Genomic DNA, 26,173 nt, shown 5'->3' on the forward strand with positions numbered 1-26,173 from the left:
TATGAGTACGTGTTTTCTATTGTTTCATTGAAAATAAAACAGCAAAGTCCATTTGGCTGCCATCCGTTTTAATTATGAGACACAATTGTGTCAAAATCATGATTTTTTTTTTCATGCTTGAAGTAAATAATTATTACTTTAAAAAAGTAATTTTATACTTGTGAGTGTTGATGACACAGCTTTGCAACAGTTGATATTCTAGTTTCAAGCATGTTTTTACTCAATATAGGTCATACAATCTCAGCAACAAGCTGTAATATCTTACTGAGATCATTTAGGACCAAAACCCTTAAAACAAGTAAAACACTCTAACATAAAATCTGCTTAGTGAGAAGAATTATCTTATCAGACAGAAAATAAGCAAATATCACCCTTATTTGAGATATTTAATCTTACTTAGATTTCAGTTTTTGCAGTGTATTGTCTAATAATGCATTTTTCCATGGATAACATGACATCATCGCGCCAAGTGCGTGCTCTTTCAGTCAATTAGTGCACATATATACAGCCCGGCCCCCGGCCAAAAATGTTTTAATTGTAATTTTGAAGAATTTACCTGAATGTGCATGAACTATTTCTGTTCAAAATTGTTAAAAATGTCAAATGTTTATATATTAACTGTCAGTTTACTGTACTGTGCCAACTGAACTACTATATGAGTACGTATTTTCTATTGTTTCATGCTTGAAGTAAGAAATGATTACTTTAAAAAAGTAGTTTTATACTTGTGAGTGTTGATGACACAGCTTTGCAACAGTTGATATTCTAGTTTCAAGCATGTTTTACTCAATATAGGTCATCAAATCTCAGCAACAAGCTGTAATATCTTACTGAGATCATTTAGGACCTTAAAACAAGTAAAACACTCTAACATAAAATCTGCTTAGTGAGAAGAATTATCTTATCAGACAGAAAATAAGCAAATATCACCCTTATTTGAGATATTTAATCTTACTTAGATTTCAGTTGTCTAAAAATGCATTTTTCCATGGATAACATGACATCATCGCATCAAGTGCGGGCTCTTTCAGTCAATTAGTGCGCATATATACAGCCCGGCCCCCGGCCAAAAATGTTTTAATTGTAATTTTGAACAATTTATCTGAATGTGCATGAACTATTTCTGTTCAAAATTGTTAAAAATGTCAAATGTTTATATATTAACTGTCAGTTTACTGTACTGTGCCAACTTTACTACTATATGAGTACGTGTTTTCTATTGTTTCATGCTTGAAGTAAGAAATGATTACTTTAAAAAAGTAGTTTTATACTTGTGAGTGTTGATGACACAGCTTTGCAACAGTTGATATTCTAGTTTCAAGCATGTTTTACTCAATATAGGTCATCAAATCTCAGCTACAAGCTGTAATATCTTACTGAGATCATTTAGGACCTTAAAACAAGTAAAACACTCTAACATAAAATCTGCTTAGTGAGAAGAATTATCTTATCAGACAGAAAATAAGCAAATATCACCCTTATTTGAGATATTTAATCTTACTTAGATTTTGCATGAACGGTTTTGTTCGTCCTTTGTCATTATTCTACCACCTTACAATCAGAAAGGTAATAATTGGTAATAAATTGCCTCGAAATCTTTCTAAAAGTTGCCACCAGATATATTTCACACGTTTATGCATAATTCTGCTGGCTAGCAACCGAAACCAAAAGCGATACAAGAAAACCTTGATAACATAGCAACACAACAGATAAGAGACAGTCACACATGTGACACCTCGCCAATCACGCTGCAGATACCAAACATGGTCACGGACAAAAGTGGCTGATGCACTTGATAGTGTCGCTCTACCTTCACGTAACCTTTAACCAAAATAAGGATGATAGTCATAAACACACATGAGGTGATAACCTTAGCCGAACCGGAACTTGAAAACAAGAAATGTGAATGTTGCAGAAGTTAGAATACAAGAACCCGGAGAAGGTGCATACCTTGCGCAGGCGTGTGCAGAGAGAAGCTTCCGAGCAGCAGCAGAAGCAGTACAGGATCGGGGCTCCGGAGGCAGAGAGGCAGACTGCGCTTCAGCCTTCCCCCCCACACTGGCATGGTCAGAGTGGGCCCGCCGGCGCTCTGCTCCCCCTTTCCGGCGCTGGACAAGTCCACACGGCAGAATCCGGCACACCACACGCACTGCCTCCCTATGCACGATTGGTAAGTGTAAATGGGAAGGGAGGGTGTGTGGGACGGCAGGGGCAGAGTAGTTCCGTACGAGTGTGTTCCGGCCGCCGCAATGCGAGCGAGTCCAGGACCAGAGACGGCTGAACACACCGGGGGCTGAGGCACTTCTAGCTGCTTGTCCTCAGACCTGATGAGACAGTAGCAGAGAGAGAGAGAGTTCACTTGGCTTGCCTGGTAGGAGGGAGGACTAACACACGCATATAAGGGAGGTGCACAGGGGGGGTGGTGGGAGGAAACAGAAAAAAGGGGGATATAGGGAGCAGACAGGAGAAGCCAGACCAGGTTTAGTCCAAATGCAAGACATTATTTATTTTTGATGAAATAACATTAGAGGAACTATTACGGCATACTTGCCAACCTTGAGACCTCAGACCTGGTCAGGGGTGGGGCGGGGGCGTGGTTGGGGGCGTGGTTAAGATATATATATATATATAAGAAATACTTGACTTTCAGTGAATTCTAGCTATATATATTTTTTTTATCACATATATATATATATATATATATATATATATATATATATATATATATATATATATATATATATATATATATATATATATATATATATATATATACATATATGTGTGTATATATATAAATAAATAAAATAAATACTTGAATTTCAGTGTTCATTTATTTACACATATACACACACATAACACTCATCTACTCATTGTTGAGTTAAGGGTTGAATTGTCCATCCTTGTTCTATTCTCTGTCACTATTTCAGAACACACACATTATACAAATATACATTATAAAATCAATAAGAAAACGGGAGCTCTAATTTGGGAGTCTGAATTAGGATCAGAAGTTCCTGTATAAACATTGCGTACTCACGTCGCCTTTTTGTATTGATTACTGCAGCTGTGCACTGGAGTCATTCACAAATACAAACTACAACTCACAAACACTTTAGAGTTAGGCTCCACCATCAGAATGTGTACTTAAACTTATAAAGATCACATGGATATTATTCAGTGAGTTGATTCACCAAAACTAACCTGTTATACAGGAGGAAAAAGCACACAGGACGTTTCAATTGTTCACAGACTGGTCGCTCTCGTCAGAATGACAAGACACTTCCGGTCTGCAGGTGATAGCATTCAATTGGGAAGAAACGCCCTACTGCCCCCTACTGACCAATGTGAATACTGATAAATGTGTAATGACAGCTCCAAAAACGAATTCAAACCACAAAATAAAATAAATAAATCAACACAAAAATGTGACACATTATGGGTGGGTCACATATGCATGTACAGTAGATGGCAGTATTGTCCTGTTTAAAAGTGTCACAACATTGCTGTTTACGGCAGACGAACTGCTTTACGGCAGACGGAAACTTGACTGCTGTTGTTGTGTGTTGTTACCGCGCTGGGAGGACGTTAATGAAACTGCCTAACAATAAACCCACATAAGAAACCAAGAACTCGCCCTTGATCATTAGCTGCTTATATTGTGGGAAAGCGGACGTGTGAACAGGCTGTCAACACGTCACTCAGGTCCGCATGGAGCTGGAGGGGGCGTGGCCTCCATCTCCGCCTAAATTTCGGGAGAAAATTTGTCCCGGGAGGTTTTCGAGAGAGGCGCTGAATTTCGGGAGTCTCCCGGAAAATCCGGGAGGGTTGGCAAGTATGTATTACGGCGTGTAAGTGGGATAAAACAAACATGTTTACTTGACCCACTTCCTGGGAAACTTATCAAGGAGCTTTTTGTATTATTAGGTCATACTTGCCAAGCCTCCCGGATTTTCCGGGAGACTCCCGAAATTCAGCGCCTCTCCCGAAAACCTCCCGGGACAAATTTTCTACCCGAAAATCTCCCAAAATTCAGGCGGAGCTGGAGGCCACGCCCCCTCCAGCTCCATGCGGACCTGAGTGACGTGTTGACAGCCCGTTCACACGTCCGCTTTCCCACAATATAAACAGCTAATGACCGAGTTCTTGGTTTCTTACGTGGGTTTATTGTTAGGCAGTTTCATTAACGTCCTCCCAGCGCGGCAACAACACACAACAACAGCAGTCAAGTTTTCGTCTACCGTAAAGCAGTTCGTCTGCCGTAAACAGCAATGTTGTGACACTTTTAAACAGGACAATACTGCCATCTACTGTACATGCATATGTGACCCACCCATAATGTGTCACATTTTTGTGTTGATTTATTTATTTTATTTTGTGGTTTGAATTCGTTTTTGGAGCTGTCATTACACATTTATCAGTATTCACATTGGTCAGTAGGGCGTTTCTTCCCAATTGAATGCTATCACCTGCAGACCGGAAGTGTCTTGTCATTCTGATGAGCGCGACCAGTCTGTGAACAATTGAAACGTCCTGTGTGCTTTTTTCTCCTGTATAACAGGTTCGTTTTGGTGAATCAACTCACTGAAGAATATCCATGTGATCTTTATAAGTTTAAGTACACATTCTGATGGTGGAGCCTAACTCTAAAGTGTTTGTGAGTTGTAGTTTGTATTTGTGAATGAATCCAGTGCACAGCTGCAGTAATCAATACAAAAAGGCGACGTGAGTGCGCAATGTTTATATAGGAACTTCTGATCCTAATTCAGACTCCCAAATTAGAGCTCCCGTTTTCTTATTGATTTTATAATGTATATTTGTATAATGTGTGTGTTCTGAAATAGTGACAGAGAATAGAACAAGGATGGACAATTCAACCCTTAACTCAACAATGAGTAGATGAGTGTTATGTGTGTGTATATGTGTAAATAAATGAACACTGAAATTCAAGTATTTCTTTTATTTATTTATATATATATATATATGTAATAAAATATATATATATATGTATAGCTAGAATTCACTGAAAGTCAAGTATTTCTTATATATATATATATATATCTTAACCACGCCCCCCCCCGCCCCACCCCCGACCACGCAACCCACCCCCCACCCCCCACCTCCCGAAATCGTAGGTCTCAAGGTTGGCAAGTATGTATTAGGTCCATCAGTGCTAAATATTATAAACGTATCACTTTCCTCTGGCACTGTTCCCCTTGCATTCAAGGAAGCGGTTATTCATCCTCTGCTCAAAAGACCTAACCTTGATCCTGACCTCATGGTAAACTACCGACCGGTGTCCCACCTTCCCTTTATTTCGAAAATCCTCGAAAAAATTGTCGCACAGCAGCTAAATGAACACTTAGTGTCTAACAATCTCTGTGAACCTTTTCAATCCGGTTTCAGGGCAAATCACTCTACGGAGACATCCCTCGCAAAAATGACTAATGATCTACTGCTAACGATGGATTCTGATTCTGATATTATGTCAGACCCACTCGACATCCATTGCATCCAGTCTCCCCTAGAGGGGGGGGTTACCCACATATGCGGTCCTCTCCAAGGTTTCTCATAGTCATTCACATCGACGTCCCACTGGGGTGAGTTTTTCCTTGCCCTTGTGTGGGCTCTGTACCGAGGATGTCGTTGTGGCTTGTGCAGCCCTTTGAGATACTTGTGATTTAGGGCTATATAAATAAACATTGATTGATTGATTGATTGACACATTCAAACACTTTGTTTGTTAGCGTCAACCTGATGGCATAAGTTGTGCAGACTGGGAACCCACAATACGTTTCTTATTACGCACAAGAAGGACACATTAGTAGGATTCTGGATTATGTCACGATCACTATATGGTAGGGGTGTAACGGTACACAACAATTTTGGTTCGGTACGTACCTCGGTTTAGAGGTCACGGTTCGGTTCATTTTCGGTACAGTAAGAAAACAACAAAATATAAATTTTTGGGTTATTTATTGACCAAATTTGTGAACAATGGCATAACATACATATACACACAGGGTCCATTGCCAGGGTTAATGTGGTCAACATATACAAAATAAAAACTGAATAAGATAAGGCTCAGAATGGTTTCTCATCTTCGTCTTTTAGCAAAGGTAAAACCGTTTTTATCAAAAAAAAAAAAAAAATTTTACCCATCACGCAATATCCCTAAAAAAAGCTTCAAAGTGCCTGATTTTAACCATCGTTATATACACCCGTCCATTTTCCTGTGACGTCACATAGTGAAGCCAACACAAACAAACATGGCGCATAGAACAGCAAGCTATAGTGACATTAGCTCGGATTCAGACTCGGATTTCAGCGGCTTAAGCGATTCAACAGATTATGCATGTATTGAAACGGATGGTTGTAGTGTGGAGGCAGGTAGCGAAAACGAAATTGAAGAAGAAACTGAAGCTATTGAGCCATATCGGTTTGAACCGTATGCAAGCGAAACCGACAAAAACGACACGACAGCCAGCGACACGGGAGAAAGCGAGGACGAATTCGGCGATCGCCTTCTAACCAACGATTGGTATGTGTTTGTTTGGCATTAAAGGAAACTAACAACTATGAACTAGGTTTACAGCATATGAAATACATTTGGCAACAACATGCACTTTGAGAGTGCAAACAGCCCAATTTTCATCAATTAATATATTCTGTAGACATACCCTCATCCGCTCTCTTTTCCTGAAAGCTGATCTATCCAGTTTTGGAGTTGATGTCAGCAAGCCAGGGAAGCTAGGGTCGATATTCTTCTCTTGATCATCTTCGGTGGCATAAGGGACGGTGTGAGCCAAGACATCCAGGGGGTTTAGCTCGCTCGTCTGCGGGAACAAACTGCCGCCATTGCTTGCCATGCTACCGAGGTCCTTTGTCCCTGAATTGCTCACACACTCCGGCAGATTCAATGGGGGTCTGGCGGCAGATTTCTTTGACTTTATCGTTGGAAATGCATCTGCTTTGAGTGTCGCAGGATATCCACACATTCTTGCCATCTCTGTCGTAGCATAGCTTTCGTCTGTAAAGTGTGCGGAACAAACGTCAAATTTCTTGCCACTTTCGCATCTTTGGGCCACTGGTGCAACTTGAATCCGTCCCTGTTCGTGTTGTTACACCCTCCGACAACACACCGACGAGGCATGATGTCTCCAAGGTACGGAAAACAGTCGAAAAAACGGAAACTAACAGAGCTGATTTGACTCGGTGTTTGAGAAAATGGCGGATTGCTTCCCGATGTGACGTCACGTTGTGACGTCATCGCTCCGAGAGCGAATAATAGAAAGGCGTTTAATTCGCCAAAATACACACATTTAGAGTTCGGAAATCGGTTGAAAAAATATATGGTCTTTTTTCTGCAACATCAAGGTATATATTGACGCTTACATAGGTCTGGTGATAATGTTCCCCTTTAACCTTTTTGAACAAGTCGTGCAACTGGATTTTGGACTTTTTAACGAATCGCACACAGTATGTGAAAATAGGCGAGCACATTTCTGCCACGCTCACCATCAACACCGGTGCCCCACAGGGTTGTGTGCTAAGCCCTGCGCTCTTCACCCTCTTCACACATGACTGCCTAGCCTCTTCAACATTCAATCTCACTGTCAAATATGTCGACGACACCACAGTGCTTGGGCTCATCAGTAATAATGATGAGACAGCATACAATACAGAGGTCCAACAGCTGGCTTCATGGTGTGCTAACAATTACTTCGTTCTTAACACAAACAAAACCAAAGAACTAATTGTAGACTTCCGCAGGAAAGGGCAGAACAAACACCTTTCACTTTTAATTAATAACAATCTCGTAGAAAGGGTCAAGCATTTCAAATTCTTAGGGGTGAACATAACAGAAGATTTATGTTGGGACATTAACACTGCTTCTACAGTCGGAAAGGCCCAACAACGTCTTTTTTTTTTTTGAGGAAACTAAAATTCGCAAACATTCCGCAGAAATCAATGGTCAATTTTTACAACTGTGCCATTCAGTGTCCTCACTTACGGATTTTTAGTGTGGTTTGCTAGCCGCACTAAAGCGAACCAACAGGCCCTCCAGTGAGTGGTTAAAGCAGCGGGGAAAATTACAAGGACGATACTCCCAGAGATGAGTGCCATGTACACAACTCACTGCCTAAAGCGAGTACACGACATTCTGAAGGACAGATACCACCCAGCACATGGCCTCTTCATTCAACCTGCTACCCTCTGGAAGGAGGTATAGATCGATTCGCGCCAGGACCACCAGAATGTTTCACAGTCTGTATCCCCAGGCTGTGAGACTGCTAAATGAACAGCCTGCCCTTTTGCTGCCCCGGACCATCTTATTACCTCACTCTTCACCACCTCAATAATTGTGCTCTGGACATCAACATCAACATAACACCCATCAGACATCTATCTGTTCCCACCCCCACTTCCCTCTTATCACGATCTTCCTGACAATGCTAAAATGCAAATTATTGTCAACCTGCACATCAATGCAGTTTCTATGCCACTGGACAAAGCTCAAACAAAATCTCGTTGTTCATGTATGACTTAAGTGTTATTATGACAATGACAATAAAGGAATTGATTGATGCTTTTATTTCAAGTGGCCTGGACTACTGCAATGCACTTTATGCCGGCATTAGCCAAAAGGCTCTCTCCCGGTTGCAGTTAGTCCAGAACGCGGCAGCACGACTTTTAACAGGGGGCCAGGAAACGCCAGCATATAACCCCAATTCTGGAGAGTTTGCACTGGCTCACTGTCCATCTTAGAATTGATTTTAAAACCTTGCTGTTTGTTTTTAAAGCTTTAAATGGACTGGCACCTCAGTATATCTCGGACCTCATCCAAATGTACACTCCTGCGCGCGCTCTGAGGTCCGAGAGCCAGCTCCAGCTCGTGGTGCCCAAGACCAGACTTAAAACCAGGGGAGACAGGGTCTTCTCTGTGGTCGGCCCTAAGGTCTGGAACACTCTGCCCCTCCATGTTCGAACTGCTCCCACAGTGGAGTGTTTTAAGTCTCGTCTTAAGACCCACTTTTATTCTCTGGCTTTTAAAAATGTTGATTTCTATTTACTGTTTTAATTGGTTTTACCCTTTAAAATCGTTTTTAATCATATTTATTTTATATTGTTCTTATATTGGTTTTATATGTATTAATTTTTTGTTTTTATTCAGTCATTGGTGGAGCTAAGGATAATATTTGAATATTGTTTTTAAGATTGTTGGGCAGCACTTTGGAAACATTTTGTTGTTTAAATGTGCTATATAATTAAAGTGGATTGGATTGGATTAACACAACCTTTCTACATATAAAGTGCTTTTTTTGATTGATTGATTGAGACTTTTATAAGTAGATTGCACAGTACAGTACATATTCCGTACAATTGACCACTAAATGGTAACTATCAGAGTTTGTTGGTGACGAACCCCAAGATGCAGAGATGAGCGAGAAAACATGATTTAATTGAACACTATGGCAAAAAAACAAACAAAAGGGTAACAACAAAAGGCGCGCACAAGGCGGAGAACAAACTTGGCTATGAACTAAAATAGCACAAATGCGAACTGTGGACAAGAAACAAAAACACTTACTGTGACACGAAGGAACTATGACATGAGCAGAGTGAACAAAAGTAGACAGAGCTACAACGACAAGTATTATTACAGGTAGTAGTGACAACAAGTATTAGCGACAATCACAATGACAATACTCCAGCAGTGACTGGAGGGTAAGGCAGGTATAAATAGCAGCTGGCTGATTGACACCAGGTGTGGCCAGGTGCCAATCAGCCACAGCTGAGGGGACACAGCACTCAGGGAGACAAACAGGAAACAGAACCAAAACAAGAGCGCTGACAGGAAATACTACACACACAGAGGAAAAACTAAAACACAACCAAATTGTCAGGGGCAAGCCTGACAGTAACACCCCAATACGTTTTTCAACTTGTTTAAGTCGGGGTCCACGTTAATCAACATTAAACTGCATCAAGTTGTTGCTCAGATTAAATAAATTGACAAAACTTTTCTTCTACATATAAAAAGTGCAACATTAAACAGTTTCAAGTCAACGCAGCCTCAGATTTAATGCGTTTTCTTTATTTTCAAGACTATTTACCTTGTAGGTTGTCACTGAAGGCATCAAAACTACGACACTTGTGAAGTGAAAACCATTTCCGGTGACTACACTGCAAAAACTGAAATCTAAGTAAGATTAAATATCTCAAATAAGGGTGATATTTGCTTATTTTCTGTCTGATAAGATAATTCTTCTCACTAAGCAGATTTTATGTTAGAGGGTTTTACTTTTTTTAAGGGTTTTGGTCCTAAATGATCTCAGTAAGATATTACAGCTTGTTGCTGAGATTTGATGACCTATATTGAGTAAAACATGCTTGAAACTAGAATATCAACTGTTGCAAAGCTGTGTCATCAACACTCACAAGTATAAAACTACTTTTTTAAAGTAATCTCTTCTTATTTCAAGCATGAAAAAAAAAATCATGATGTTGAGCGCATATTATTATGTCAAGATAATGGCACTAGCATTTACTTCATTTAAGAATATTTTTCAACATAATAAGCAAAAAGGTCTCATTTTGCGATCTAATCAAAAAACCAAACCCCAAAACTCAAAATTGCGCTCTAGCGCCCCCTAGGACGAAAACGCAGACAAAACTGCCTGTAACTCCCAGTAGGAATGTCGTAGAGACATGAAACAAAAACATCTATGTAGGTCTCACTTAGACCTATATTTCATAAACTGACAAACCCCAGCAAAAATCAACAGGAAGTTTGCAATTCCCCCTTCAAAACAAAAGTTGTGTAAAAACAGTCACCTTTTTTCAAACATTATCTCCTCTGAGCGCGTTTGTCGTGTCGGCTTCAAATTAGCACAGGAGAGAGATGGAACCCTTTTGATTAAAAGTTGATGAAAGAGTTTTAATTACTGCTCCGGTTTGGATTTTATGAGCTCTCAAAGTCGATCCCGTCTATCGCTGCTTGTAGCTTTAATTTTTTCTTGTTATGGATCACTGACTTTTTGCAGGGTACCTCTTGAAGCTCATCGAGAGAATGCCAGGAGTGTGCGAAAAAAGTAATCAGAGCAAAGGGTGGCTATTTTGAAGAAAGTAGAATATAAAACATGTTTTCAGTTATTTCACTTTTTTTTGTGAAGTACATAACTCCACATGTGTTCATTCATAGTTTTGATGCCTTCAGTGACAATCTACAATGTAAATAGTCATTAAAAAAAAAAGAAAATGCATTGAATTAGAAGGTTTGTCCAAACGTTTGTATTGTACTTTAGAGTAGTCAGTGTAAGGATTAATTAGCAGTATCCATTTACTATGCACTGAAAATGACGCGACACAACCATTATTGTCTAAATAACTGGCAACACAACTGAGAAACTAATAATTGTGGTTGTCTGGAACTTTTCATTTTATGAACCTTGTCTCAGTGTACACACGTTTTATCTGCCCATTGTGTGCCTTGTAATGCAGCCACTTTGTGCCCGGCAGCACATTCATTGAGGGCGAACAGATCGATATCTGACGATCATTCAGGCAGCACAGCAGTGTTGTCGTTAGCTACTGTGCACACTGCTACTTCGAGTGCTTTTCAAGTGTGTTTTTGTATGATTTTTTTTCTCGTTTAGCAACCTCAACATGAGTACAAAGAAAGCAATGGGCAGGTGATGAGCAGTATGAAACATTCAGGAAGTATCTACGGCGTTGTCGACACTGATTACCCCTTCCTCTGCGCCCCAAGATGAACTATCGAAGTAAAGTGGATTGAATTTTTTATTCCTAAACATTGTAGCGACCTGGCTGTTTAAGTTAAGGAACTTTGTGATTTCAAAACTGTGAGGGCATCACAAGGCTAGTGACAGTGTGTGTGTGTCAGCAGGGAGGCTGCATGGGAGGACAGTTCAGTTAGTTGTTGTTTGGCTTTGTTATCAAAGGGATAGCTATACCATCACCATTTGATATACTGTATTGTATAGCATTGTATTGTGTTTAAAGTGTACACAGTTACTATAATTCTAACTTTTGTCGAGACTGGAACCCACTGTTCATCTTTACATTGTTTCTTATGGAGAAATTTGCTTCAACATACAAACTTTTTGATTTACAGTTGTGCTCATAGGTTTATATACCTTGGAAGAATGTATGATTTCTGGGCCATTCTTCAGAGAATATGAATGATAACACAAACACCTTTCTTCCACTCATGCTTAATGGCTGTGTGAAGCTATTTATTGGCAAACAACTGTTTACTCTTTTTAAATCAAAATGACAAAAGATTGTACCCAAATGACCCTGATCAAAAGTTTACATACCCCAGTGACTTTGATCTGATAACATGCACAAAAGTTGACACAAACAGGTTTGAAAGGCTAATCAAGGTTCCAATCCTCACCTGTGACATGTTTGTTTGTAATTAATGTGTGTGTATAAAAGGTCAGTGAGTTTCTGGGCTTCTGACAGACCATTGCATCTTTCATCCAGTGCTGCACAGATGTTTCTGGATTCTGAGTCATGGGGAAGGAAAAATAATTGTCAAAGGATCTGCGAGAAAAGGTAATTGAACTGCATAAAACAGGAAAGGGGTATAAAAAGATATCTAAGGAATTGAGAATGCCAATCAGCAGTGTTCAAACGCTGATTAAGAAGTGCAAAATGAGGGATTCAGGTAGACCAGCAAAAGATTTCAGCCACAACAGCCAGGAAAATTGTTCGAGATGCAAAGAAAAATGCACAAATAACTTCAGCTGAAATACAGGACTCTCTGAAAAATTGTGGTGTGGCTGTTTCAAGATGCACAATAAGGAGGCACTTGAAGAAAAATGGGCTGTATGGCCGAGTCGCCAGAAGAAAGCCATTTCTGCGCAAATGTCACAAAGTATCCCGCTTACATTACGCCAAACAGCACACAGACAAGCCTCAAAACTTCTGGAACAAAGTAATTTGGAATGATGAGACCAAAATTTAACTTTTTGGCCACTCGACCATGCATGAGTGGAAGAAAGGTTTTTGTGTTATCATTCATATTCTCTTAAGAATGGCCAAGAAATCATAAATTCTCCCAGGGTATGTAAACTTATGAGCACGACTGTATGTATCCCGTTCAAGAACCAATAAAGTTGGGAAATTGAGGTTCCACGGTGTTTCTTCCAGATCTGAACCCAATTGTGCACCTATGAGGCATCCTTAGGTGGAAGGAAACAAAGGTGCAGAGGTGCAAAGTGTCTAACATCCACCAGCTCCTCCAGTGATGTCATCATGATGGAGTGGAAGAAGATTCCTTACAATCGGTGCCTCTCTGGTGAATGCTCAAGAGCACTAAGGCTGTGCTAAAAAACGGTGCTCAATAAATATTCTCTTTTAGACAATATCCCACTTCACTTGGCTCTGTGTGAAAAGACAGAGGTTACTAATGATCAACTAATTTTGCGTAATCATCGTATGAAAAAGACAAACTACAAAACGTTGTTATTTGAGTCACCATCTTGGTTGTGGGCGTTCGCCGTTAATGATGGCCTTCAAGCAAAAATGACACAATCCTCGCAGCACATCATGCTGATTGCCGCCCTGATGCTAAAGCAAAGTGGCAAACGGGTTTTGTTTCCATGCTAATCTGTCTCGTTTGTAGCTGCCGCCTTTCCTTTCTCACACTGGTTAGCGTTGTTCATTAGCCGCGGACAAAAGGACGGAGCGGACGCAACTGTGCTCCGTTCCCACATTAAAAAGGACCTCAGCTAACCTGCAACACGCTCTCTTGTTTTTAGGTGTTAAGCGTCCGTGTGTGGACCATATTTGGCGATGTTGGTGGTGGTGACCTCCAGTTAACTAATTGCTTTTGTCTTTCATGAACTCAGAGCCGAGTCAGGAAGAATCGGGTTCTGGGTGATGGGGCGGAATGACCTCAGGATAACAAAGTCATCAAGTAAGTGCTTCCTGAAGATGCAAACGAGGAATTAAATCAATGTTTCACCCGATACTACTTGGCACTATATGTCCATAGACCTTAATATTAGATGTCCGATAATATCGGCCGATAAATAAAATGTAATATCGGAAATTATCGGTATTGGTGTCAAAAAGTAAAATTAATGACTTTTTAAAACGCCGCTGTACGGAGCGGTACATAGCCAATAAAACACGGACGTAGGGCATACTTGCCAACCCTCCCGGGAGCGGAAAATCTCCCGGGGCAACCATTCTCCCGAATTTCTCCCCACTTAGGGAAGGCACTGCCTTTTGCGTCCTCTACAACCTGTCGTCCCGTCCGCTTTTCCTCCATACAAACAGCGTGCCGGCCCAGTCGCATAATATACGCGGCTTCTACGCACACATAAGTGAATGCACCCATACTTGGTCAACAGCCATACAGGTCACACTGAGGGTGGCCGTATAAACAACTTTAACACTGTCACAAATATGCGCCACACTGTGATCCCACACCGAACAAGAATGACTAACACATTTCGGGAGAACATCCGCACCGTAAAACAACATAAACACAACAGAACAAATACCCAGAACCCCTTGCAGCAATAACTCTTCCGGTACCCCCCCGCTACCACCAAACTCCGCCTCCCCACCGCAACCCCCCATCTCCCGAATTCTGGACTGAAGCTGTGTGCCTTCATTGTTTTTGTAGCTGTTGTTTTGAGGCATGTTTAAAAAAAATAAAAATAATATTAAGGATCATGGTTTTTAATACATTAAATGTTTTGATTTTATATACCTCAACAATCATTTTAATTCAAATAATTATCATGTTTTTAAATCAATATTTGAATTTGTTAGTCATTTCTTTTAGTTATTTTTTTTAATTTTTTCAGTTTTTAATTTTTAATAATGAGCATGTTTTTTTTAATTAATATTTTATTTGTTGGTTATTTAATTTAGTTTGATAAAAAAAAACAATTTGAATTTTGAATAATGAACATGTTTTTAAATTAATATTTTTATTTGTTGTTTATTTTATTTTAAAAACAAGTTTCATTTGTAATAACAATCATGATGTTTAGATAAATATTAGTATTTGTTATTCATTTAATTTAGCTTGATTAAAAAAAACTATTTTAATTTTGAATAATATTAATGATTTTTAAATGTATATTTTATACATGTAATGCTTTTATTTTGGTCAAACTAAGAAAGAGAATCATTTAAATTTTTAATATTCGTCATGTTTTTGCAATGAATATTTGTATTTGTTATTCATTTAATGGAGCTTGATTAAAAAAAATTAAACAATGATTATGATTTTCAAATGTATATTTTATATATTTTTCATTGTTTTTAATTTGGTCAATTTAAAAAAATACAATCATTTTAATTTTGAATAGTGGTTGCCTTTTGTTTGATGAATATTTTCTATTCAATTAGTTGATTAAAAAAAACAATTTTAATTTTGAATAGAGATGTCGATAAATGCTTTAAAATGTAATATCGGAAATGATCCGTATCGGTTTCAAAAAGTAAAATGAACGACTTTTTAAAACGCCTTCACTGTTTTGTAGCTTTTGTTTTGAGGCATGTTTAAAAAAAAATAAAAAAATAATGCACTTTGTGAAAGGATTATCTCAGGGAGAGCATGTCCCAAATTCCAAGCTGCTGTTTTGAGGCATGTAAAAAAAAAAAAAAAAAATGCACTTTGTGACTTCAATAATAAATATGGCAGTGCCATGTTGGCACTTTTTTTTCCATAACTTGAGTTGAAGTTGTTCTCTTATTTTGGAAAACCTTGTTTTTGATTGATTGATTGAAACTTGTATTAGTAGATTGCACAGTACAGTACATATCCCGACCACTAAATGGTAACACCCCAATAAGTTTTTCAACTTGTTTAAGTCGGGGTCCACGTTAATCAATTCATGGTAAAGTTACATTGTTTAATGCATCACAACAAAATTAGGCATAATAATGTGTTAATTACACGACTGTATATATCGGTATCGGTTGATATCAGAATCGGTAATTAAGAGTTGGACAATATCGGATATCGGCAAAAAAGCCATTATCGGGCATCTCTACTTAATATTGACCTTGCCGTGTTGCTTTTAGGTATTATAGTAAAGACGGCTACCGACACTGTTGCATTTCTGTCCTCTACTCGCAGTCCGAACCACTGGAAACATTTTTTAAAAACTGTGACAGCGTTTTCCCCTTTTCAATCCCCGCTCGCTGTGCAGCTGTGTGCATATATGCTGTGTGTCCATGCATGCATTGGCGGGGCTCGCACCTGCAGTGGAGAACACTTTACAGTTACTTTACAGAAAATCAAAAAACACTCTGCACCATCTCTCTCCTCCGCGGGGCGGCCCTCATGCTGGGCGGATGATGAATGGCTGAGAAAGGGAATGCGGGGCGAAGAATGAACAGATGACAGGGCACACAATAGGGAAGATGGGGGGGCGGGGGGGGAAGACGGATGTCTCGTCTTCTGAAGACGTGAGATGCTGAAGGAAAGTGGCTCCACTTGTAGAAGTAAAGAAAATATATTTTTTCTGTTTATCCGGAGAATTCACACTAAATTGTGCTAGACACAGCCTTTTTAAATGCAAGCTAATACATCGTACCTAATATACCAAGATCCGGCTGCCTATGCTGTATGAAGGAATATTGGTATTATGTGATCCATGTCAACGAATACATTTACATACAATTACGAAGTGCTAAAATAAATACCGTATTTTTCGGAGTATAAGTCGCACCGGAGTAAAAGTCGCACATGCCGAAAATGCACAATAAAGAAGGAAAAAAACATATAAATCGCACTGGAGCCAGGCCAAACTATGAAAAAAACTGTGACTTATAGTCCGAAAAATACGGTAACTAAATAAGTAATATTAACCTCTAAAGCAGCGGTTCTCAAATGGGGGTACGCGTACCCCTGGGGGTACTTGAAGGTATGCCAAGGGGTACGTGAGATTTTTTTTAAATATTCTAAAAATAGCAACAATTCAAAAATCCTTTATAAATATATTTATTGAATAATACTTCAACAAAATATGAATGCAAGTTCATAAACTGAACATCAAATCAAGTAGGCTATTCCATTCATTACAATGCACCAATGTAACAATGCAATATTCAGTGTTGACAGCTAGATTTTTATGGACATGTTCCATAAATATTGATGTTAAAGATTTATTTTTTTGTGAAGAAATGTTTAGAATTAGTTCATGAATCCAGATGGATCTCTATTACAATCCCCAAAGAGGGCACTTTAAGTTGATGATTACTTCTATGTGTAGAAATCTTTATTTATAATTGAATCACTTGTTTATTTTTCAACAAGTTTTTAATTATTTTTATATATTTTTTTCCAAATAGTTCAAGAAAGACCACTACAAATGAGCAATATTTTGCACTGTTATACAATTTAATACATTAGAAACTGATGACATAGTGCTGTATTTTACTTCTTTATCTCTTTTTTTCAACCAAAAATGCTTTGCTCTGATTAGGGGGTACTTGAATTAAAACATTTTTCACAGGGGGTACATCACTGAAAAAAGGTTGAGAACCACTGCTCTAAAGGACTTAGTGGCCACATGCGTGGACAGCACCTTTTAGCTCTTATTTCCAAAATTGTATACACTACTGAATTGGGGTCTTATGGCCGCTTATGTGGACACTTATACTGCCATCTGGTGGTGTCAGAAGAGTATAACATACAATGGAATTTGGAAAAAAAGGTGTAAAAATAAAATGTAGCATGTCACTACACATGAAGTACACGTTTGTGCACTTATGGACTAAGTACATCATATCAAAAGATGATTTTTAGTTTTTATTCTAATTAGGATCCAATAAGCCCAAATAGCAAAGAGAAATTAAAAAAAACATGTAAACAAACAGCTCGGGCCTTAACCTCTTAAGGCCCAAGCTGTTTGTTTACATAATAACATTTGCAAAAAGTAACAAAGTTTTCCAATTCGAACGTTAAGTATCTTGTCTTTGCAGTCTATTCAATTGAATATAAGTTGAAAAGGATTTGCAAATCATTGTATTCTGTTTTTATTTACCATTTACACAACGTGCAAACTTCACTGGTTTTGGGGTTTGCACATACTGTATGTGGAAGTGTATGAAAATCCCTGGTTTAGAGATATTCTTTATTTCTTTAAACAAACCCAAGAGGTTTGTTTACATGTTTTTTTTTTTTATTTCTCTTTGCTATTTGGGCTTATTGGACCCTAATTAGAATAAAAACTACAAATCATCTTTTGATATGATGTACTTAGTCCATAAGTACACAAACGTGTACTTCATGCTCATTTTTATTTTTACACTTTTTTTTTTCCAAATTCCATTGTATGTTATACTCTTCTGACACCACCAGATGGCAGTATAAGTGTCCATATGTTGGCATAAGACCCCGATTCAGTAGTGTACACAATTTTGGAAATAAGAGCTAAAAGGTGCTGTCCACACATGTGGCCACTAAGGCCTTTACCGTATTTTTCGGAGTATAAGTCGCACCGGAGTATAATTTGCACCTGCTGAAAATGCACAATAAAGAAGGAAAAAAAACATGTATACGTCACATTTTTTGGGAAAATGTATTTGATAAAAGCCAACACCAAGAATAGACATTTGAAAGGCAATTTAAAATAAATAAAGAATAGTGAACAATAGGCTGAATAAGTGTACGTTATACGAGGCATAAATAACCAACTGCGAACGTGCCTGGTATGTTAACGTAACATATTATGGTAAGAGTCATTCAAATAACTATAACATATAGAACATGCTATACGTTTACCAAACAATCTGTCACTCCTAATCGCTAAATCCCATGAAATCTTATATGTCTAGTCTCTTACGTGAATGAGCTAAATAATATTATTTGATATTTTATGGTAATGTGTTAATAATTTCACACATAAGTCGCTCCTGAGTATAAGTCGCACCCCCGGCCAAACTATGAAAAAAACTGCGACTTATAGTCCGAAAAATACGGTACATATATTTGGGCTTTGTCCATCCCTGTGCAGTTATTGGACTGAAATTTTTAATACTTTGTCTTTGGTGATTGGCGAACAGATCGAACCGAATCCTCTAAGCGGACTATTTTGGGTAGCCCCTCTGTCATCTTCTCTGAGCAAATCCAAAAAGAACTTGGCAACATTCACTACTTCGTAGGCTAGAAGACTCATTGTGTTAAATTGGAAGGCTGCAGCGCTTCCCTGCCACACCCGCAGGTTTAGAGATATTCTTTATTTTTTGAAAATTGAACTGACATTGAACGGTGTTCTGTGAAGTTTCAGGAAGTATGGGGTGGTTTCCTAAAATATGTCAAAAGAGACTGATCTCAAATTTAACTCCGATTGAAACGTAATTGAAAGGTGGGTAATTGATGAGCCTTTTGTCTGCTTTTGTGTATTGCTGCACCGTGTTGGGGACACTCAGGAGTGCAGTTGTCTGTGGCTTCATGTCAATATTTGCCCTGATTGATTGATTGATTGAAACTTTTATTAGTAGATTGCACAGTACAGTAAATATTCCGTACAATTGACCACTAAATGGTCACACCCCAATAAGTTTTTCAACTTGTTTAAGTCGGAGTCCACGTAAATCAATTCATGGTACAAATATATACTATCAGCATAATACAGTCATCACACAAGTTAATCATCAGAGTATATACATTTAATTATTTACATTATTTACAATCCTGGGTGTGGGTTGTGGGGGGTGGGGGGAGGGGTTAGGTTTGGTTGATATCAGCACTTCAGTCATCAACAATTGCATCATCTGAGACATCTGACATTGGAACAGTGTAGGTCTGACTTCGTAGGAAAAAAGCATAAGAAAAGGTATCTACATTTGATTATTTACAATCCGGGAAGGTGGGATGTGGTGGGGGGAGGGTGTTAGTCTTGGGTTGTAGTTGCCTGGAGGTGTTCTTTTAGTGCGGTTTTGAAGGAGGATAGAGATGCACTTTCTTTTACACCTGTTAGGAGTGCATTCCATATTGATGTGGCATAGAAGGAGAATGAGTTAAGACCTTTGTTAGATCGGAATCTTGGTTTAACGTGGTTAGTGGAACTCCCCCTGGTGTTGTTGTTATGGCGGTCATTTACGTTGTGGAAGTAGTTTGACATGTACTTCGGTATCAGAGAGGTGTAGCGGATTTTATAGACCGGGCTCAGTGCAAGTTGTTTTACTCTGTCCTCCACCCTGAGCCAGCCCACTTTGGAGAAGTGGGTAGGAGTGAGGTGTGATCTGGGGTGGAGGTCTAGAAGTAACCTGACTAGCTTGTTCTGGGATGTTTGGAGTCTAGATTTGAGGGTTTTGGAGGTGCTAGGGTACCAGGAGGTGCAAGGGTAATCGGAAAAGGGTTGAACGAGAGTTCCCGCTAGAATCTTCATGGTGCTTTTGTTGACCAGAGAGGAGATTCTATAGAGAAATCTCGTTCGTTGGTTGATCTTTTTGATTACCTTGGTTGCCATTTTATCACAGGAAAGATTAGCCTCTAGAATGGAACCTAGGTAGGTGACCTCATCACCCACTTTAATAGTGAAGTCACTGACTTTCTTAAGGTTGATTTGGGACCCAAATAGGATGGATTCTGTTTTACCCAAGTGTATGGATAGTTTATTGTCAGCGAACTAGGTGCAAATACTGAATGAGGCGGCATGGTATAGTGGGTAGAGCAACCGTGCCAGAAACGTGAGGGTTGCAGATTCGCTCCCCGCCTCTTACCATCCAAAAATCGCTGCCGTTGTGTCCTTGGGCGGGACACTTCACCCTTTGCCCCCGGTGCCACTCACACCGGTGAATTGAATGATGAATGTTAGGTGGTGGTCGGAGGGGCCGTTGGCGCAAATTGCAGCCACACTTCCGTCAGTCTACCCCAGGGCAGCTGTGGCTATGAAAGTAGCTTACCACCACCAGGTGTGAATGATTGATGGGTTCTACATGTAAAGCGACTTTGGGTACTTAGAAAAGCGCTATATAAAACCCAGTTATTATTATTATTATTATAAATACTACGGAGTTCAGCACTGAGGATTTTTTCCACCTGTGACTTGTCCTTGCTTGATACCAGCAGGGCCGAGTCATCCGCAAACAGGAACAAAAATTGTTTAATAATTACAACAGGTAATTGATGAGCCTTTTGTCTGCTTTTCTGTGTTGCTGCACCGTGTTGGGGACACTCAGGAGTGCAGTTGTCTCTGGCTTCATGTCAATATGTGCCTGTATTTATTTGACTGATGCATGTTTTTGTTCTTTTATTTCCTATATCATTTTTGGTGTGTTACTTGTTTGGGGTATAGGAAAAAGGACCATATGAGTTTAATTGTATTTCTGGACTCTATATGTCAAAAATCCAAGTCAATATTCCACAGGGCGGTATAGCTCGGTTGGTAGAGTGGCTGTGCCATCAACCTGAGGGTTGCAGGTTCGATCCCCGCTTCCGCCATCCTAGTCACTGCCGTTGTGTCCTTGGGCAAGACACTTTACCCACCTGCTCCCAGTGCCACCCACACTGGTTTAAATGTAACTTAGATATTGGGTTTTCACTATGTAAAGCGCTTTGAGTCACTAGAGAAAAGCGCTATATAAGTATAATTCACTTCACTTCACTTCACTTCACATGCAAGAACAGAAACATTCGGCAGTGTCCCATTTCAGAATTGCACAGAATGTTTAGAGGATTTGTCAGAATGTATTATTATATTAATAATTTGTATTTTATATTCCTGATGTGTGAAAAGACCAACAGACATGGGGGGAGGGAGGGGGGGTTGGAGCCATGGTGGATGAACACCACCTCTGCGGCACAGCGGTGCATCTGCTAATCCATGCTCATTCACTCCTATAGTAACAAGCAGTTTAACATAATCTGCTTTAAATCTGTCCATTCATGTCCACCCACGGCTGCATTTACATAGCAATCCTTTAAACCTGGATGGAAGGACAGGGAGAGACACTGAGGACAGCGGCGACAGTTGACATGTTCACTGTGTGTTAAAAACACCGGAGTCTTACCACTTTGGACACAACTTTGCTTACTTCAAGTAACCTCCTATCGTCTTGGTTTCCATTGTTGGAATACGTGCTAAAAAAAACCTTGATCCATCGATGCTCTCTGAATTGAGGTCTCGTTGGATACTATTTTTTTAATGACAATAAATTGTTAGTTTTTCGATTTTCATATACTTCCACATACAGTATGTGCAAACCCCAAAACCAGTGAAGTTGGCACGTTGTGTAAATGGTAAATAAAAACAGAATATAATGATTTGCAAATCCTTTTCAACTTATATTCAATTGAGTGGACTGCAAAGACAAGATACTTAACGTTCGAACTGGAAAACATTGTTATATTTTTGCAAATATTAGCTCATTTGGAATTTGATGCCTGCAACATGTTTCAAAAAAGTGGCAAAAAAGACAGAGAAAGTTGAAGAATGCTCATCAAAGACTTATTTGGAACATCCTAAAGGTGTACAAGCTACTTGGGAACAGGTGGGTGCCATGATTGGGTATAGAAGCAGCTTCCATGAAATGCTCAGTCATTCCCAAACAAGGATGGGGCGAGGGTCACCACTTTGTGAACAAATGCGTGAGCAAATTGTTTAAGAACAACATTTCTCAACGAGCTATTGCAAGGAATTTAGGGATTTCACCATTTAAGGTCTGTAATATCATCAAAGGGTTCAGAGAATCGGGAGAAATCACTGCACGTAACATTGAATGCCCGTGACCTTGGATCCCTCAGGCGGTACTGCATCAAAAACCGACATCAGTGTGTAAAGGATATCACCACATGGGCTCAGGAACACTTCAGAAAACCAGCGTCAGTAACTGCAGTTTGTCGCTACATCCGTAAGTGCAAGTTAAAACTCTACTATGCAAAGCGAATGTCATTTATCAACAACACCCAGAAATACCGCCAACTTCGCTGGGCCCGAGCTCATCTAAAATGGACTGATGCAAAGTGTAAAAGTGTTCTGTGGTCTGACGAGTCCACATTTCCAATTGATTTTGGAAACTATGGCCGTCGTGTCCTCCGGAACAAAGAGGAAATTAACCATCTGGACCGTTATAGGCGCAAAGTTGAAAAGTCAGCATCTGTGATGGTATGGGGGTGTATTAGTGCCCAAGACATGGGTAACTTACACATCTGTGAAGGCACCATTAATGCTGAAAGGTATATACAGGTTTTGGAGCAACATATGTTGCCAACCAAGCAACGTTATCATGGACGCCCCTGCTTATTTCAGCAAGACAATACCAAGCCACGTTTTACATCAACGTGGCTTCATAGTAAAAGAGTGCGGGTACTAGACTGGCCTGCCTGTAGTCTAGACCTGTCTCCCGTTAAAAATGTGTGGCGCAATATGAAGCCTAAAATACCACAACGGAGACCCCCGGACTGTTGAACAACTTAAGCTGTACATCAAGCAAGAATGGGAAAGAATTCCACCTGAAAAGCTTAAAAAATTGGTCTGCTCAGTTCCCAAACATTTACTGAGTGTTGTTAAAAGGAAAGGCCATGTAACACAGTGGTGAACATGCCCTTTTCCAACTACTTTGGCACGTGTTGCAGCCATGAAATTCTAAGTTAATTATTATTTGCAAAAAAAATAAAGTTTATGAGTTTCAACATCAAATATGTTGTCTTTGTAGTGCATTCAATTGAATATGGGTTGAAAAGGATTTACAAATCCTTGTTTTCCGTTTATATTTACATCTAACAATTTCCCAACTCATATGGAAACGGGGTTTGTATATAGCTACAATTCACTGAAAGTCAAGTATTTATATTATATATATATATATATATATATATATATATATATATATATATATATATATATATATATATATATATATATATAAGAAATACTTGAACTTCAGTGAATTCTAGCTATAAATATACTCCTCCCCTCTTAACCCCCCCAAATCTCCCGAATTCGGAGGTCTCAAGGTTGGCAAGTATGATTGGAATCTGACACCTGTCAACTAATATCAATTAACAAATCAATTGCCAGCTAAGGACAGTACAATAATAAACAGCAGACATTCATCCATAAAAATTGTCATGTCTGTGTGATCATGTTTTGTTTTGGTTATGTTCGGTTTGGTTTTTGGACTCTTTGTGCACTCTTGTTTGTTTTGTTTCCATGACAACCCATTAGTTTTCACCTTCATTTGGACTCACACACCTGTCATTAATCATGTTCAAGACTATTTAAGCCGATGGTTGCCAGGAAGTCAGCCTGGCGACATTAACTCTGTTTGACTTCTGCTACCCATGTTACCCATGCTACTGTAGTTCCATGCCAAGTGAGTTTTGTCTACATTCTTGTCACAGTAAGTGTTTATTTGTTTCATGTTCATATTTTTTTGCTTAAGTGCTAGTTTTTGTTTCATTAGTCAAGTTTGTTCTCTGCCTTTGTGCGCGCCTTTAGTTTTGTACCTTTTGTTAGTGTTAAAATAAATATGTACTTACCTTCACGCCATGTCCAGTCCAACTTTACTTGCATCTCGGGAAAACAAACATCCCATAGACCACGTCTTGACAAAAATATGGAGATGTGCTGATGGTGTTTTTGATGGAGAAGAAGTACTTACAGCTCCACAAATGTTCACCCTTTTGTGTGGAGCGGTACAGGAGTAGAAGAGCCAGCTTACACAAACAAACACATAGTCGCCCACTTAATGAAAAGTAATAATCCAAAACCCAACTATGCGCTTTTTTGTGTTTTGCAGCCAGCAAATCTCCACACAGGAAATGAGGGAGCGAAATGAGGAAATGAGGGCTAACACCGGCAAAGATGAAGTCGCGGCTGTCAGAGACGGGAAAAAACGTCTGCCGGGGTCACCTCTGACCCCCTCTCTGATTTGTTCTTGACAGACCTTTCACCTCTGGAGGAGAAAACCCACTCAGAAGAACCATGACTGGACGGATTTTCTTTGGCTCTCACACGCCGCCGAAATGAAAGTCAGTTTGAAGTGAGGAGTCAAAAGTTGAAAGATTGATGAGGGGGAGAAAGAGACACATTGTTGACATTAAGAGTGCAAGGGACAGTTTCTGCTCTTTTTGAAATAGATCAGTCTTAATATTGGCATGACTACTCTTCGACCACTAGATTTAGTATGCCATTACATGGTACCTAAACCTATCAGTCTAATCAAGACGCTGGAACAAACAACGTTTATGGAGAATTAGTCTCTGTTGTGCTCCAATAGGAGACTAAGGCCCCTTCTCCTTAGGCTATAGCCCACTTAACCTTATCCTTGTCCACACACAGACAATGCCACCATTTAAGACCCTCTTACCCCTTCGTCCAGCTCCTCCCGGGGGATCTCGAAGCGTTCACAGGCCAGCCGGGAGACATAGTCTTCCGAACGTGTCCTGGGTCTTCCCCGTGGCGTCCTACCGGTCGCACGTGCCCTAAACACCTCCCGAGGGAGGTGTTCGGGTGGCATCCTGACCAGATGCCCGAACCACCTCATCTGGCTCCTCTCGATGTGGAGGAGCAGCGGCTTTACTTTGAGCTCCCCCCGGATAGCAGAGCTTCTCACCCCATCTCTAAGGGAGAGCCCCGGCACCCAGCGGAGGAAATGTCGGCCGCTTGTACCCGTGATCTTGTCCTTTTGGTCATAACCCAAAGCTCATGAGTATAGGTGAGGATGGGAACGTAGATCGACCGGTAAATTGAGAGCTTTGCCTTCCGGCTCAGTTCCTTCTTCACCACAACAGATCGATACAGCGTCCGCATTACTGAAGACGCCGCACCGATACGCCTGTCGATCTCACGATCCACTCTTTACTCACTCGTGAACAAGATTCAGAGGTACTTGAACTCCTCCACTTGGGGCAAGACCTCCTCCCCAACCCGGAGATGGCACTCCACCCTTTTCCAGGCGAGAATTATGGACTCGGACTTGGAGGTGCTGATTCTCATCCCAGTCGCTTCCCACTCGGCTGCGAACCGATCCAGTGAGAGCTGAAGATCCTGGCCAGATGAAGCCATCAGGACAACATCATCTGCAAAAAGCAGAGACCTAATCCTGCAGCCACCAAACCGGATCCCCTCAACGCCTTGACTGCGCCTAGAAATTCTGTCCATAAAAGTTATGAACAGAATCGGTGACAAAAGGCAGCCTTGGCGTAGTCCAACTCTCACTG

At 39.9% G+C, this 26,173-nt stretch overlaps 1 protein-coding gene and 1 long non-coding RNA gene across 4 annotated transcripts in view; one reads left to right on the plus strand and one right to left on the minus strand.

Moving 5' to 3' along the window:
* Positions 1-26,173, minus strand: part of bmpr1ba (bone morphogenetic protein receptor, type IBa) — a 210,589-nt gene that overhangs the window by 77,616 nt on the left and 106,800 nt on the right. For 2 of the 3 annotated variants that reach the window (XM_061933466.1, XM_061933451.2), the window contains one exon: positions 1,951-2,324. In XM_061933466.1, coding sequence (XP_061789450.1) covers positions 1,951-2,065 — 115 coding nt within the window. In that variant the 5' untranslated portion in view covers positions 2,066-2,324. Of the gene's footprint in view, positions 1-1,950; positions 2,325-9,592; positions 9,708-26,173 lie in introns of those variants that run through there. The other variant, XM_061933458.1, reaches the window with a different exon arrangement.
* On the plus strand, positions 2,013-25,064 carry LOC140677619 (uncharacterized). Its single transcript, XR_012049405.1, has 3 exons — positions 2,013-2,170; positions 13,884-13,951; positions 24,751-25,064. It is a non-coding gene; the product is annotated as an uncharacterized lncRNA (long non-coding RNA).

Source organism: Nerophis lumbriciformis, linkage group LG03 (assembly GCF_033978685.3).
Source record: "Nerophis lumbriciformis linkage group LG03, RoL_Nlum_v2.1, whole genome shotgun sequence".
Classification (NCBI taxonomy): Eukaryota; Metazoa; Chordata; class Actinopteri; order Syngnathiformes; family Syngnathidae; genus Nerophis; species Nerophis lumbriciformis.